Consider the following 17,765-nt stretch of genomic DNA (forward strand, 5'->3'; position numbering starts at 1 on the left):
ATCTTACTGAGAACATTGTACTTAATATAAAAACGCTCATGTTAAGTCGTTAAAACGTCATTAAAACTTCATAGCTCGTGGTACCCTTCTGGTCACGTCATCGGGGAGGGTCGAATGCGCAAGAACGTCGTGTCCCGACGTACTTGTAATCGTCTATAAAAGTTAATATCCGAATGAATCTAATGATATCAATAGAGATGTTCGGTTGGTATAAAGTAATCCGAACTTCGTAATTACGTGACAGGAATTGATGTAGAAATAAGCTGCCATTTCCGCGATACGCACCTATCACGTGTTAGGCTTCTGTCATGACCCCATGAGCATTCCCATCCATCTTAAGCAACGATTGAAGTGCCACGACCATCATCATCCAGACTAATTTCCGTGGCAGGTATAAGATTATCTATAGATATATTTTATATCTAGATATAAAGCATTACAATAAGATGCACTTGTCATCATTATATAACTATTGCGCCCAATATCCAAAAAGGAAAGAAAAAAAGAAAGTAGATATAACAGTCGTCTTCAATGTGATTTTAACCAAAGTTAGTGCGTTTTTTTACTCAAACTAGACGGTAAATTTATTTAATAAAAAGTCATGAAATCTACAAATATACGAAATGATTCGCGCTACTTTTCCTTCTTATAATTCTCAACGATTTGGATCGTGTGAGAAATATTCTCATTTTGCGAAGGCATTAAGGAAAAAATCTCCATTGATTAGAGACAATATAATAATTTACTATTGCGTGTGTTTGGAATGGAATGCCTTATGCGTTTATTTTTAAAGAATGTTTGATGTCTTCATATTTTATGTCACGTATAATATAATAAATTATATTATAAGGAGAACTTACATTATAACTTATTCTTGACTCGTGTGTGCTAAGTTTTCTTTATAAATAGTTCTATGATTGATTAGGAAATGTCTACGTATAGAATCTCTTCTATTGCCATTGCTGAGCGATAACAGTGATAAAAATGTAAGTTTTTAGAGTCAAAAGCGAATCTATTAAATTTTTTCTTCTTGTACGACGTCGCTGACAAAGCGTTCTCCAATGATACCAGCGACCTTCTTACCGTCCAACCATCCAACAGACAGCAGTCTGGTCCAGAGTATCTCTCGATTCAACCGATTAGTCCTTAAAATCACACTGCTACCTACGTGCCGATCATCTTCTTTCCTCCCTCGGCAGACTCTCCGGGAGTCCGTATCAGTCCTCGGTGCCGATCGCTCCTCCCGGGTATCCCCGCCGGCGAACTCACCAGCCCCGTCGGGCTGATTTGCATCACGGTTACGAGCTCGTTCGAGCTCGTGGTGGTTATATTACAGAGCGAGCGAGATGCGAACACGCTGGAAAAACAGAGACGGACAGAGGTACCTCTCGCGGCCGTACCACCCCCAAAGTGCATCGCGGGAGGCAGCTCGGACACTCATAACAATCATAACAACGGGATCTCGCGAGTAACTCGCGGACCACCTCCGCGCATCGGTACCGCCCATCGTACCGCCTCCATTACCCCTTCTACAGGAACTATCCACCAGGCGGGAGAGTCGTCACGGCGGGCTGTTCTTCCCTCGGTTGTACGCCGGGGCCACTACGCAGCCAGACTGCGGACCGTCAGGGTTCAGGTCCGAGTTTTCGCGTCGAGCTCCAATCGTGCAACGTGCACGACCACGCTGCCAAGCAAGGACAACACGAAGAGGAGCACGAAAATCGACTGCCTTCTCCGAGATACTGAACCCGTGCGGGATCTGGATCGACGTCCGTAGTGCCGATCGCGGAAGAATTTTACTTGGAATCGGAAGGCTCGAGCTTGAATCGCCAAAAGAGAAGCCAGAGGATCGAACGATCGAACCACTTCCCTCGCAAGGATCGTTCGCGACCGTGTTGGTGAAAAGCTAGTGTTTGTGGATCAGAGAGTGATCGAGAGAGTTTAAGCTTGCAGCTGCGTGCGCCGATTTGTCCGGCCTATCAGCACGTGGCCGCAGGGGTGGGACTTCTTTCGGTGCGCCTCGCGGGACAGTTGAGCGCGGTGAACTCTGTGACAGTTGACCAGTGAAACGTGCGATCGGAGAATTGCCGGTCTAGAAGTTGACTCTGTTGACAGTTGCGTCGCTCCAATTCAGCTGTTTAAAATCACGGTGGCCGTGACAATTGCTCCAATTTGCTCCGCGTTTACCGAACATACAATTTAGGAGTAAATGCGTGGAAACGTTAAATCGCGACAAGTGCGTAGAACAGGTGAAACGAAATCGATCAATCGGCGATTAAAGGACTCGACGATATTGGAGTGAGTGTCAGGATCGATTTACCGGGTCCGAGAGAAGAGACCTCGCGGATTGGTTACATGTTATCGTTGAACCAAAGAAAGCGATGAAACAAGAACCACGGCTCTAATAAGCTTCTAATTATCGCGACAGGTGCGCTGATAATTACGACGCGCGCGTGATCATCACGTGGACACGTCAGTGTTTTTCAGCGCAAAATTACACGTTACGGACAACAGCTACGAAGTGCATGGTTTGACGTGCGCAAATAGAATAATTAAAAGCACATTACACGGCAGAGCGTGTTATCTGTTGGTTATCTGTCCGGTGACGCGGCGGAGCGTCCCATGTCAAGGATCGAACTGGAAGTATCATTTTTTTTCCCAAACACCTCGATCATCCAGAAAACCGTTTAAAAGTCAAAAGTTTTCGAAACGTTCGAATTTCTTTCCATTAATCGCCTTAGGCGGATACGAGACGATAGGAGGTGGGATCAATCGAGCGGTGTTTCATGAAGCAGCGGGCAATTAACTGTTTGCTTCTTGATCACTCCTAATTACTCGCAATTACCCGTTGTAATTAAGTAGGCTGATGTCACCGGCGGCCGATGTATCAGTGAATCGCCCGTTTCTCGACGTTGATCCGCCACTCCTCTCGGTACGGCCTGTTAATATTCGCCGTAGGAAAATTACCGGAAGATCGTGAAACTCGCGAGCGAGGTGAGGAGGCGGCAGAAGGAGGCTCTCTCGAGGGGGAATTAAGACAGGGTCAGCGGGGTGTAAACGCGGGCGTTGGAGAAGAAAACGAGGGCAAGACAGACGGCTGAGATCGGCGAAGATCGGTACGGACCGCGACGGAATTGCACCGTGGCGGAGATAAATAACAACCGCTAAATAAATCCGCGTCAGGACGACGTCCCAAATACATCAGTCACAGATCGCCTCAGGTGAGTGTCAGGCACGAGTTCGCTCCTGCTTATTATAAGCCCAGGCTAATCTCGGTAATTAGACGGGTCTTCTAAATGCGCGCCCCGGTCGGCTGCACGTGTGTAGTCTCACATTCGCACACCGATTAGCCGCGTGCACGGACGCGCCTGCGCATGCATCACATGCACACGCGTGTAAGCGCGTTTAGATCGACCTCGGGAAAACAGACACGGGAATGGAAATTAATTAATTCCACATTTTACGTATCTCATGTCGCAGCTTTAAGAGACAATTAAAAAACAATCGAGCGCAGCCTTTTAAAAAAACAACAGAGCCTTTTTCCTGCGCTCGTTAATGTTTAATGTTAGGACATTAAATTTAATATTAATAAAAACTGGATAAATGTTGAGATTTCCATCGTGTAAAGGTTTAGAACGAAATGAGGGAAATGAGAGAACGGAAAAATGAAATGAGGGACAAGTCCCAGTCCTGAGGTCTATCTGTCCGTTTTTATTATACCTACATGCCGGGCGCATATTCACATGCAGCAATTGCGTGCCTTGTGAGCGATAATCGTTGACTCGATATCATTAAGTTAATCTCGGTAATTAAGGAAGTTCCTTTCCGAAAGCTTGGTCACGCGGGAATATTGCCGCGCGCGGCAGGGGATCGAAAACAGCGTTTCGTTCTCTACGCTTCACTTCAACGCAGTGATAATTTCATCCAGATACTTAGCTACGTACTAATAATTAGCGCGATAATTATGCGCGCCCGCGTATACTTGCGTCTACGTCGAGTGTGTGACCTGGAAATGCTAATTAAGGGATCGGCCGAGCACGTAAATGTAATGCGGTCGTGCAGGAGTCTTTTAGTCTTTACGGTCTTTTGTGGAGAAATGCGAAAAAATACGTAGATATTATATCAGACGAGAGTCACAGTACGCACGAGTAATTATCATGATTAACAAGAATGTGATATAAGCTATTTTTAAGGCGTTCGATATAATATTATCATTTATTCAGAGTGCATGTATTAAGATGTTAAAAGTAAAAGCTAAATTTATAATTTGATAGAACCATTAACTTTATTTTAAGCAATAACTTTATTTTAAGAGAAACGTATAATAGAACTTACAAATATTTGGCTAATTAATTAATATAATTTTCCGAGATTTGGCAAAGAATCCTAATTTTTCTCTATTTATATCGAAAAATTAAGTCGCGTTTCATAAAAGAAATAATATTGATTTTGAGATATATATATTTCAAAACAATAATTTATTGTGCGATGAGACAATCGCCGGCGAAATAACTCGTTGTACTATTTTAAACTGTATGAGAAATAATGTTATTTATCGACAAACTGAGTATAACGCTGCATCAAGTATACTAAATTAGGTAATCAAAATTTGCACAAGAGCCCAGAATAAAATCCAATAACGGATCTGTTAATGGCTCATAAGTAATGAGATCGCAATACTGGGTTTTCATGTGTCCCCATTACTTATATATATCTACGTCTTCATTTCACTTTTCTTTTGCGCAACAATTTGAATAATATTTCCGAACTGCATGAACTTTTCCGATCGACCAACATGTGTCGACAGACATTTTTGTGACGGCAATGTCGTTGAATGTATCGCGTCATCTCCCCGACCATATGACCGGAGAGGTAAACAGGAGCACGTGTTGGTGGCGTGACTACGAGTGACGGCGTGAGCTCTGGGGGTGGAGAGGAGGCAGAAGCAGAGGTGGAGAAAGAGGGAGGGGAGGGGGGATGATGGGACGGTGGACGGGAAGGGTGACGAGGGTGGAAAATCAGTGTGAGCTGCCCGAGGGTAGGAGAGTTCTTTGCTTGCCGCCTCGGGAACACGGAGGGTTGGTGAGAGAGAGGGTTGGAGGAGTCGGAAGAGAGGGAGAGCGGGTAAATTCTAGCCACCGAAAGTGGGAGCGAGACAGTCGAGGTTGGCCAAGCGAATCATTGTCGGTGGGAATAGACGCAGAGAGTTGAAAGCAGAAAATCCCAAAGGAAACACTTGACTCGCGATATCGTTGGAGTTTGGCGCTTTGGAATCGGCACAAAGAAAGCGAGGCGTTTCATCTTGACTAAACGATGCCGAATTTCAGCGAGGCTTTTGTTTTAAAGCTCTCTACATATTAAGCGTAATGTCGTGAAAAATATTAAACAATTTTTTATGGTAGTCATTATATCGTAAAAAATTACGGAATATCTCTCATTTTGTACGACACATTTCTTTCTTTTAATTAATATTAGAAAATTAGTTGAGAGAAAAATTAAGCGCAATTGTCGCGATTAAACTATTAAAGATTACTTATGAAGAAAAGACCGGCAAGAATTTTCTTTGTTGCGAATTAATTCAAAAGAATTACAAAGATCGCTAAAATCACTATATTTGTTGTCGAGGTCAAGAAAATGAATTCCCTTCTTATATCTTTTCGCTTCATCCCTCTTCATTCTCTCTCTCTCTCTCTCTCTCTCTCTCTCTCTCTCTCTTTCTCTCCCCTTTTCCCTCCCTTTTCTCTCTTTCCTCTTATTCTCATCACCCTTGCTCCCGCTCTCGTTGGCTTCCCCATTCAAGGCTTCCCCTTCACCCGGTTCAACCCCTGCCGACAATCCGGCGCACGATAACATTTCGTTCTACAACTTTACCCACTTCCAGCTCGCTTTACAGCCGTGCTATTCTGTTTTCCGCCCGAGAATCTTCATCGATTATCGACTCGGAAATCATTCCGGGTAAGAAAGTTTTGCTGCAAACTCGGCGTGTCAAGTGTGAGATGTTACGCTTATCCGTCGTTTCACACGCCGCTGCCTAACGGTTACTTACTGCTTGTGTAAATTGCGAGTACACTACGAGATTTCTTTTAGCTCTATCTCTATTGATTCTCTTTCTCTTTATGTCACGAAAGAAAAGTTAAAAAGTCTTTATTTATACAAACTATTCGTCGGCGATAAAAAATTGCATAAAAGCTTGATTCCGCATTACATTAAATCATACTATTTGCGTGAAATCATATTATTTACGTTAATGACTTAACAAATTTTGTGGCGTAAAAAAATAACGCGCGTTGCTTTGTTACTCCGAAATTTTCCCGCCGGCATATTTATGATTGGCCTTCGCAACATAGTAGAAAGAAAGTAATGTGTGCGCGAGCTCATTAATTCTAATAATTCATGAAGAAACACGCACGCACGTAATAGCTCGGAGCGGCTTACGATTTGACGGATAGAGAGTTGCCTCAGCCCTCGTGTTTTTAAATGTCGGCTAAACTATATTCTGATATTTTAATAGACCTAATTTACATGTAAAACCACTTTCAAAATCATTCTGTCTCCAACGCTACCAGTATTTTCTTCTATAAATGACGAGAAAATATCAATGAAAGCTTTAATCCCTTAGACGATCGTTCATCCTTCATCGTTCAGTCTTCTTTCTTTTTTTTTAAATTACAACGTAATTTTCTCTACTGTATAATAACGCTTAACTGATTTACTTTTTAATAGCTAGGAATAATTAAATCATTTTAAGAGCGAGATTTAAGTGCATTCGTCTGCAAATAATCGAGAGAGTTTTCTAGTGGAACAGTTAGTTAGCCTATAAGAATGAGAAAAAGGGATCCAATGAACCGCGGTAGCGCATTTTCGGGGGCCAGATGTTAATTCCGACAACTCAGCGTGGAGCCACGGAGAAGACGGTTTAGTACGTAAATACATCTTCAGCAGGGGGTGCCATTATAATGGGCATGTGCGGTTAAAGTTCTATTTGTGGTAATTCGGAGTTTAATGCACTCGGAGCTCCTCTGATTTAGCCAGCGAGAGCCTGACACTTTTTTTATCCGGCAAAACATCAGCGATGCCGGCGCCGTAAAGCATAAAATATTCTTCCTGCGCCTCCGACGAATACGGTCGCGCAGAGTCGTTAGGCATCCTTCTCTTGCGTCGCGATCGCCAAGAGTCTTAGCGTTAAAAGTGACACCTTTTATCAAACTTACGAGGGCGCGATGTCGAATGTCGCGTGAGCATCGTTTCTTGAATAAAGCGGGAAAATCGCATTTTTAATTCAAGTGACACGGATTAATAATAGACGTACGTCATTGTCAGAATCTTTTCGCCCATACAATTCTATTTTCGTGCGCTGAACTCATTTCTGTGTACGGGATTAGCTTTCGCTTCGATTACCGTCTCGAAAAAGAATTTTCACCGGAATAATGCAAAATGTTTGTAACAGCGGAATTCCGACGAGGGGCGTAAAATATCGCGTCTTGGATAACGCGTGTTGATGCCGAACCCCTTCGGCGCCGATTTATGGGCACTCTCGCGCCCGCCGATGCGCGCGTTACGCGCTCACGCACACACATACACACATCGCTCCTACGGCACCCATACTCCGAAACCGGGAGCGTCAATCTCGACGAGGCGTTCGCACAGTCGCATTAACGGCGCGCTGTTCAGTTTAATCCTTGCGTTTCGTGACTCGGGACAAAGCCCCTCGGATTTCTGACAGAATGGTATCGCACGAAACGGCCATTACCTTAGCCGATATGCCTATGTACGTACGCGAGTTAAAGGTCGATGCGAATTAACCAACACGGATGCGGCCGGGATTCTTTGTACGCTCGCCTTAATTATGCTCGCTCGTGCCGGTGAAGCGAAACTGCTGTACAGAAGGGTAGCACGAAGCGGTTTAATCTATCGTACGCTTATTATATTGCATTTACTGCTCGATCGTAGCAAACCGGCGCGAGTATCCATCGGGTAATCCGAATCGACCGTACACGAGCACGTAGCATGTGCGCGCGCGAGAGTTCCTTTCTTACTTCTCTTTAGCGTTAATGCTCGGTTAGACGCCACAAAGCCACGATTATGCCCTTGCCCATTAGGGCGCCTGGTCGATTACGGGATCGTGAAAAAAAAGACTCGGCTGCAAGGACAATGTCGCGATGGGCGGTTGCCAACTGGTCCCGCTGGGATCTTTTTATTGGCGGTGTTTTAAGTAGGAGGGTTGCCCACGCCACACTCGCACTTCTCCTCGTGTTGTTCACCCTCTCAATCGTATCGACAAATACAAACCGAAGATTCTTTTTCGGACTTTCTTTTTTATTTTCAATAAATCTCTGGTGATCGTTCCGAATTTACAGCTATGGAGAAGAGCTATCGAGAATTTAAGCGGATCCAGATGATTCCCGATTCTCTGCGTCGTCTCTTCGAGAAACGAAACTGGAAATGCCGACGCGTAATTCGCGATTCGGGTGAAAAGCTCTCGACGAATAGGACTCGTACCAGGAAATCGAAAGCGAGGCATCGTCAGTGCTACGAAGAAACGGTCAGTGGTTCGTTGCATGCGTGGCCATATGGCGATTATCCGCGTCCAGTTATTTATAGCGACGACTTGAACACCGCACGCGGGGCGCACCCCAGACACGCAGCACCGCCGATTTGTGCGTCGCGTTGCGCCGCGCCGCGCGCGAATTGGACCGGGCCTAGAAATTCTAAAATCGCCGTCTTGACGGTCGGGAATCGGCCTCGTAAATCGCGATCGCCTCGGAGGCTTCGGCTTAGGTGGTTTATACACACCTCCATAGCCCGGAGCAGTGTCGTACCAAGAGGAGAATGTTGGCGGCTACGTAGAAACTAGCTGCTGGCCAGAGGCGCCCGGTTGTTTCTAAACCCACCTTATCTACTGGCCCCTATAATAAGCCGCGATCTGAGACCGTATATCCCCGCCCGCACATGCTCGGAGAGGTTCGCACACGCACACACACACACACACACACACACACACACACACACACTCATGTATTCCCATCGCGCACTAGGTAGCTACCCGCGAACCCTTGAACGCGTATACGGCGCGTTATACCACGAAGCGCTTGCAATTACAAGCTGGTCAACATATAATTATCTCCAATGACCATAAATTACTGGATTTTTATGCGCAACATTCTTAATTACCCTTTGAATTAACATCAATCAACCCCTTAATTGCACGCTGCCGCTGACGCTGCTTCCACATCGTCGTCGTCGTCGTCGTCGTCGTCGTCGTCGTCGTCGTCGTGATCGTCGACGTTGTCGTCGTTGTTGTCGTCGTCGTCGGCTGTAAAACTATAATGTGAAATGGCGATGCGTGCCGCGGGCTAAGAACAGGACGCGGAAGAAAGACGGATGGCGTGAGAAAAAGCGAGAGGAATGTAAGGGAACACGACAAAATCAGGAAACGGTGGATGTCGCCCGAGGGCAACCCTCCCGAGGGTGGATGACTGCCTGCGGTCTTCGAGAATCTCCTCACACGGTAGGAACGGACGCATCGCGTCGTATCGCTTCGCATCGCGTCCGATCGGATGACAGCGTCGTGCGTAACGCGCCTGTTTTTAATTGCCTTCGGAGATCCTCGAGTGATTCTCATATCAATCGCCTTGGCGTATTAATCGCGCTTCCTATCACATCGGACTTTCACCGTTTATTCAGCGAGTGATTACCATCGGAGAAGTCGTGGCGGGAAACAGGATTGGTGATACGATGGCGAAAGGAGATTCGTTTTGTTGTTTGTCGGAGAACAACTCGACGTATGGGAGAAATCGAAAATTTTAAGCAGAATAGTCTGGATGGAAACATAAAATATTGCCCGATTTAATTTGTATGTCGAATATCTTGCAGAAGAACCCTGCGGGAAGCCCCTCTTCCCTCTTTCGAGAGATTTATGTGATCCCGATCGTGAATAACGCATTTTTCAAGGTCGCACGACGAAGGTACCAATTTTCAAACGGTCGGCCATGGTGACGTTTGAACGATCGCGCTATAATCACTCGCGATATCTTCGTCCGGTTAAGAATTCCTCTTCTATTTCACAAATCACGAACCGTGAGGGGCGATGCGATACGCTAATGAAACCGCACTCTCATTAAAGCATCCAAATCGACGATACTAATTGGCTAGCTTTCGGAATACCCGGCATTAGACCTCAGGACGCGATATAATAATCGCTGCGGACGAATTCGGTTTGGACAGCCGGTGGTTAAAGCGTCTAGTAATTTCACGGGCGCAGCCCTACAGCGATTAATATGATTCCGACGGAAATTAATGACTGCAAACGGAAAAAAGATAGGTTGCATATAGTGCTCCGGTGGCGCGTTCTTATAGAATGAAAGCGAAAAAAATGTTCGGAGATTAAATACTGTGCAAACTTTTTATACATGTACAAAGTAAGATTTTATTTTATTATTTGAAAATCAGAGACTCTTCGAGTGTAATTAATTCTGATGCACTCGCATAATATTAACTTCCTTTGTTGAGATATATGTATTATGTCTGAGGATATAAAATTATCGTATGACAATTTTGTCTTTAAGACGGGCATCGATGAGAATTCAACCTTCAACCCATTTATCGGCAGTCGCTCCCATGGCACAAAAATCGAATAATGCTTATTAATCAGCTTAATTAGCGGCAAAGCTCCTCTCGTTGCACGTTGCGTAAATTAATTCCTTGTAGCGATGATCGATGCGATCTCTTCGCCTAGACGCGGCCCCTGCATACTGGGCTGGCTTATTTTGCCGTTTTAATTGATGTGAAACAAATACGACGACTGTTAAAGTATAATAATTTTGTTTTTCCAACAATATATTATGTGGAAGTCATTGTTAATTACCGTGAAATAAAAGGTGAAAACAAGTAAAACATAACTTTTATGTTAAAAATCATTCATTATAAAAATTATTTTATTATATATATTTAAAAATATCATATCTAATTAATATATTATGTAACTTTGATACAAAAAGCTAAAAGATCGTATCGATGTAAAAAAAGTACTCTTTAGAAATCATGAGATATTTATTAAAAAGAAATTTCTTCTATCTCAAGAAATAAATATTTCATTTTTTGTCTGTTAAAAAATATATTAAAAAATAATGAAAAAGAATTATTTAGTTTATTTTGTTGGCAAAATTTGCATTATTTCAAACTTGTAGATGTTGAAAATGACTGTGCTTGCACGGTGAATTGAAAATGTAAACTAATACGAAAACAGGTGGACAATGTCGAGCGAATGCAGAAATAAATCTTGCTCATTTTTCTCACTTCTCGGTTCGTGAGGTATGGTATAAATCACTTTTAAGTTCAAAGCCATAGCAATCGGCGGCAGTCTGCGGCTTCGCCAGAAAAAGACGCCCGTTTCTCTCGATCTCACTCAGTCATCTCAGCATCTTGAGAAGCTTTTGCAATTGTTGCAGACGCGAACACACGTCGCGGACGCGTCAGGACACACCCCATATTTATAGGGAACAGGCGACATTAACACCAGAGTTTGCACTCGTGAGCGGTCTATTTGGTGCCCAACGACCTAACGCTTTTATTATAAACACGCCGTCGTTTTAAAGCACAGCATCAAATATTTTTACGATGGCCATTATAAAACGCCTTTTATGAGGAACAAAGTAGCTCGCAGGCAGAAGGTGTTTTCTCGCCCTTTGACAATAATTTGTCCAGAATAACCGGCTCGTTTCACTCTCGGCCCCCCCCACGCCCGGGCTTCCGCTCGATGATCCATCCAGCCGTTCGTCATAGGCGCGAGGCTTTTAAAAAGTAAAGCGCTGGACTCGGGCCAGCGCAAAAATAGAAGCAGATGTTATTAGTTGCGTTCACCAAGTATACGACGGCCGCCGCGGCGCGACGAGGCAGGCGGCGGCGGTGGCGGTGGCGGAGGTGGTGGTGGAGGAAGGAGAGAACGCGGGCAGAAGGCGACGGAGGGAACGGCGTGTCCAGACGGTAGTGATTTCATTGCCCTTGAATTCTTACTAACTGAACGCTTAGATAAAAATAATTAGGCGGATAAACGCGGGAAAGAGGGACGAGAGGGGGAGGGGACGAATGCCTGCGGGCGGCAGCGCGTTAGTCGCGGCGATTTTATTCTGGAACCTCCCTCGGCGCCTCTCGCGTCGCAACGCGCGCCCTCCTCTTTCTCCCTCTCTCTCTCTCTCTCTCTCTCTCTCTCTCTCTCTCATCCAATGCGATACGCCAACCAAATGTTTTTGCTTTGAAGTTGGAAGATGAACGGGCCTCCTTCTAATTTCCAGTGTCTGCATTCTTAACAGCTGCACGCGCTGCCGTTCGATACGGCTGATGCGGTACCGCGCGTCGCGTCGCGCCGGTTTAATTAGCATCTCGCGTGTCGTCTTCTCCTCCCTCCTCTCCGTTCTCGAAAAACCAAAAGCAATTCGAATTAATATCGATCGTTTAACAAGGCTTCTCATCTTTCGCGGCTTCGATCATCTTTTATTAAAGAAAAGCATCACATATATAGCTGCCCTGTTTTTTTTCCAGTCATTAAATTAAGTGTCGACACACTTAATTTAACTAAAAAAACTTGAAATACACGTGTAATTATATTCGGTAGAAATAATTCCTATGTACAGTCGTGAACATATCGGTTGCGACACTTTTTTTTATAGGTTTCAAAACGCACTAATATTTTGCAAATGCGAACCACGATTGATGTTATACTGTCTCTAGATTAAAGATAGTACATCGTGATTCGCATTTGTAAAATATTATAGTTATCTATAAAATATATATCATGTATATTAAATATACATTAGAAACCTATAAAAAAAAGTGTCGCAACCGATCTGTCTACGACTGTACATGTCTCTCCACAGAAAATTGCACGTATACGTGATTCCTTTACGCTCTCTGATTTATTTAAGCTTATAAAATCAATTCGAAAACGCGGGATCGTTATACTAGGCACGATGCGACCGTTTCGCGCTATTGAATCGAAACGCGCGAATTATATTCGCGCTATAATGGGATTGCGTCGTACGAGGGGCTTGCGCGCGGCGGCGCGCCCGCTATTAGAACGGTCCTCCGAGAGTTTTGGTCGATTTGCAGATTACGAGTCCCCGGGATGCAAGGCTGACATGGCGGAGGGTTCGGCCGAGGAGGAACAGAGCAGTACTGCTGCACCCGCTTCCCCGCCAGCTGATCTTCGCACTCTGAACACCCAATTGTCGCCGCCTTATCACCACCAACCCCATCTCCAGTCCCGTCTTCAGCATCTGCAGCATTCCAACATGCTGGCGACCGCCGTACCGCCCCGGCACAGCCACAGTATGCTGTCTCATCAGGTGAAAGCAGAGGCAGAGCTGGACGCCCCCTGTGATGTGCCATTGAATCTCAAGAGCGAGGTAAGCACAGGAATCCCTCTCGTCGATTATTGATGTTGGGAATCGGCTAACTGCTTTCGATTGTTCATTTTCGATGTGTTTTGCTCGCCCGAGTGGTTACACTCGGACGGAAATCGCAACACGTTGCATGACAAGCACTAACGATTACTGTCGCAAAAACTGAGCGCGCACCAGTGCCTGGAAAATCATTTCGGCGTAATGTATATTATTTTCAGCTTGATGTAGCGAGTGTAGTTAATTACTATATAAGATACCGACCTATTTCTGTCGGTTAGCAATCTTAAGCGATTACTCGGCCCGTACCTCGGCCGGAGCGATCGCGATACCGCTGTGGCAGTGCTAAAGCGTACGACGAACGGGACGGTCGTCACACTCGTTACTAACGGTTTTGTGTGTCAATGACAACCAATTACACGGTTAAGTAGCTGCCACGCATCTCAACCTAAATCGGCCAATGGTCTTTCTGACCCGTATAAGATTAACGTACAAAACAAAGCGTGCTCGAACGACTTCCACGAAGATGATGCGGTCGGTACGCGATTCCGTTCGTTAACGTGTGTTATGCTTTTTAAAACGTTAGTAACGGACGTTTTAAAACGTCCTTTTTTATTTGAGAATTTGATCTTGCAACATATCTCACAATCAGACATTAAACCAGCGGCAATTTTGTATATCGATTTATATCACGAGATTACGTAACATTTGCTGTAAGTATCTGGGAACCAAAATTCTCGTCGTAAAATCTAATTCTATGGAATTATATAATGCATAATTTATATAGTATATAACAGATTCTTGCCATGATCAAAGTACGACAACATAATGACCGAATAATTATTCGAAAGAAAGTCGTTAGTCTGGTTATTCATTGCATAATTCTAAGTGGTATATTTCGTAGTTAAAATGTTATATCAAAATGATTGCAAACATTGACAGAAATAAAAATATAATTAACATGTAAATGACATGTATATCAAGTATATCAAGATCGTCATATTAGGCGATCGATCACTTGTTAACGGAACGCAATTTGTTTTTCGTTTACCGGAAATTGAGAGAAAGATAGTGGCAAGAGCCATAGATAAATCGAAAAGGTGGAATATCAAAATTTCTAATAGTGTATGCTTTTGTTTAAACGTTGTGTACAAAAATTTCCATATTTTCCAACTATAGAATAAACTATCGAATAAAATAATTTTCGTTGGCTCTCTTTTTGATCGAATCCGCCTGATCAGTAATCTTCGGTGTTAAAAGCGATTTGAATGTTAATCGCAAACAAATCGTATTTTATAATTACTACTAGTATGATTATGTGAATTTATCGATATTTTAAATGTAAAACTTACTCGTGCGGATAGACACGGAGATAAGATGCATGTAAAAGTTAGAAAAGACTTTATCGGGGAGATGTGGACAAGCTGAGCAAAAACTCATTAATGAAACTGATAAATCGGTCGTTAATTATTTCCCGTGTAGCGAAATTAGTTGTAAGCAACGGTAGTCGTAAGTCGAGTTAGAACGAGGCGGTAAAGTATTATGAGGAAATCCTGACTTCTCCAGCTGCGCGCGATCGTAAAGCGGAAAATATTTGCACGTAGCTTATACGTACCCGCTTCAATGAACGGTGACCAGTTTTGTCGATGCTTGCACATCGGACTAGCCAGTAGGGAAACTTTAGCAAACAAGCGTCCGGGGATTACTAGTCGTCAAACGTGTCTACTTTCCTTTGGGACAATTAACTCTCACTTATCGACTCTCTACAAAGTCGTCTCTCGTTAGTTTTAAAAAATGGATTGTAAATGTAGCCTGTAAAAAAAAAAACGCGAATACCGTGCATCGAGAGACATCGTGGCGAGTATAAAAATGTAATCCCGTCGCGGGCTCACGTTAGCAAATTCCTGGCGTCACGCGCAAACCGCTTTATTGATAATGATGTAATTAAGCCACGCTGCGTCGATCCTCTACGATCTTAATTGCCGGAACGCAAGCCGCATGATATTCTTAAACGTAAAGAATTGGACTCTACGAAGAATTCGACAATGATGCCAATTAAGCGACGGAGGAGAACAACCGCGAGCTAGACAACGACGACAGCGCGTCTCGACTAGAGTCTCGAAAACGGCAGTCTCATCCGTTTAGAGCTCGTTGTCCCTGTCCATCCATTACACTATTATCCCGTCGGCAAACACGGTATCCACGCCGGGCTCCACGCATGGACTTAATGCCCCCGGCGCGCGTCTGAGAAGGGAGGCGCGCAATTTACGCGCAAAAGAAGGCGAGTGTTTCATTCGCGCCCCGGCAAAAAGAAATATCCCGCCGGTGTACGTAGGACGCGGATAACAATGCCGCGCTTCCGGCCGTGGGGAGATGCGCGGCGACGAAGAGAAGAAATTCCTCGCGACGTGATCGGTCATCATTCGTCCAGTGGTTTCGCGCATTAAAAAAAAAAATCCTCCGCGACTTGACGAAGCGTTATCACAATTTTCTCAATCGGGAAACATCGAGAATAAATCTGGCTGCACGCTTTGCGGAATCGATCGATGCGCGAAGACGCGCGCGCGGGTGTTATATCAGCGGAATAATTTATCCGCGATTTCATCGCGGCCAGCTCATTCGCGTAGAGAGAGTTCCACAGTCTCTCGAACTTCTGTTCGACGATCATAAATTATTGGACCTTTGAACGCGGTATTCTTAACGACCCCCTCAGTGCCATTAGCCGTTCCTCTTAATTGCGGAATATCTCTCTTTCTCGGGAGAATAATGGATATTCAGCGACGCTAATAAGTACAAGGATATAAGGAGCAAACAGAGATTTTGTGAGATGCGCAAGGTCGTCCGCGTAATTAAATGAAGACATTGTTTAAAAAGGTTCGTAAAAGAACTGCGCGCACATATTATCGCCTCGAAAGTTTTCAAGGTAAAGTATTTAAATTGCCGACAGAGACAAAAATGATCCGCTCTACAATCTCGGTAATACGTAACGTAAAATATGTAAAATGTAAAAATACGAATATACCGCGATGCTGGAGAAGCGCATACTCGAAGCCGATCGAGTACCCTTTGCATCCGCGAAGACCGCAGTAATGTGCATATATATGCAAATATTCGCGTATCTCACAGACACATCTGCGGACCGGAAACCGTTAAACGCTCGACGGATGCATCGTCACGAATATTCCTCCACTCGTGGTCCCGAAGATTTCGCCGGTCACACGATAGAAGCCGCTAAACCATCTACAGGCTTTGCCGCAGAAGCAGCGACCCTATCCAGACCCTCTCGAATCCGAAGACGCAAATTTCACGTAGCTGAATCCGGCGCGTTGACCGTCCCGATGGATCGATACGCCGTAACCAGCCTTAAGGCGCATTCCAGCTTGATGGCCACCAGTCCCGACCGTAAATGCATCTGTCAAGAAAGTGATTGAAGGTAAACGATTCAGGGGAGTCGCGAACGCCCAGACGGATCGGATCTCATTACCTCGGTGGCTCATTTCAGCGACTCAATTGCATTTCGATCGGATTTCACAATTATTATGATTATTGTGGAGTGGGACCCATGCGCACAAGTCTCTGGCGACCGGCGATTAGAAACCGGCGAGAAGCGGTCATCTCGCGCTGCAGTCGGCTTTTGACTCGCCGAGATGACCCGCGCCTTGATCGGTCGTAAAAAATCTGGTTATCGCGTCGCACTATGATTTACATGCCGCATAACGATATTCGTTGGCTTGCTTGGCAGCAAGTATCAACGCAACGAAAATCACCTGACGGATTCGACTTTTTCCACATTTCCGAGAGTGAATAACTTGAGAGATAATGTTCCTGCATGAACAAATCGTCGTTACAATGCGATCGTGATTTAACGCGAATGACCAGAGTGCGGATAGAACATACGCTCAATCGCGTGCCGACGACCCAAGAACGAGGAGACTCGCACAGTCGCACTTACGTCAGAAAATCCGCAGTTTTATGACGCATTATTATACTTGCCGGTCGCAAAAGATTTAGCTAATAAAAACGTACGTTTGAGGGGCGATCGTCCGTAAAGCAACGCGGTCGGAACGACGAACGTGGAAATGGGTGGCAAAAAGAAGAATGAAAAAAAAGTGGAAGAAGTAAAAAGAATAAAACGCCGAGATATTCTATCGATGGCTCGTCTATTTCTCTCACATGATATTCGCGGAGTGATGGAATGTTTATCAATAGATTAATCTCGGAGATCGGCGGGTGGTTCCGCGTCGTCGCCGGGCAGGCTCCTCGATTGCGATTAAACATAAAAGTATTATTTCAATCTGGCCCCTCCGCGCGCGTCGGCCATACATTCTCTCGGTGTGTATGTCATCCCCGTCGGCACACACGCACACAGAC

The 17,765-nt window shown here is 44.7% G+C and overlaps 1 protein-coding gene across 3 annotated transcripts in view; it reads left to right on the forward strand.

The window, feature by feature from the left end:
• Positions 1 to 1,603: 1,603 nt before the first annotated feature.
• The window catches only part of LOC105455640 (POU domain, class 6, transcription factor 1), a 113,167-nt gene continuing 97,005 nt past the window's right edge, over positions 1,604 to 17,765 (forward strand). For all 3 annotated transcript variants that reach the window (XM_011699111.1, XM_011699120.1, XM_011699129.1), the window contains exons 1-2: positions 1,604 to 3,221; positions 13,105 to 13,400. In XM_011699111.1, the coding sequence (XP_011697413.1) occupies positions 13,134 to 13,400 (267 nt within the window). In that variant the 5' untranslated portion in view covers positions 1,604 to 3,221; positions 13,105 to 13,133. The remainder of the gene's footprint in view (positions 3,222 to 13,104; positions 13,401 to 17,765) is intronic.

This window comes from Wasmannia auropunctata, unplaced genomic scaffold (genome assembly GCF_000956235.1).
Source record: "Wasmannia auropunctata unplaced genomic scaffold, wasmannia.A_1.0 LD336106.1, whole genome shotgun sequence".
NCBI lineage: Eukaryota > Metazoa > Arthropoda > Insecta > Hymenoptera > Formicidae > Wasmannia > Wasmannia auropunctata.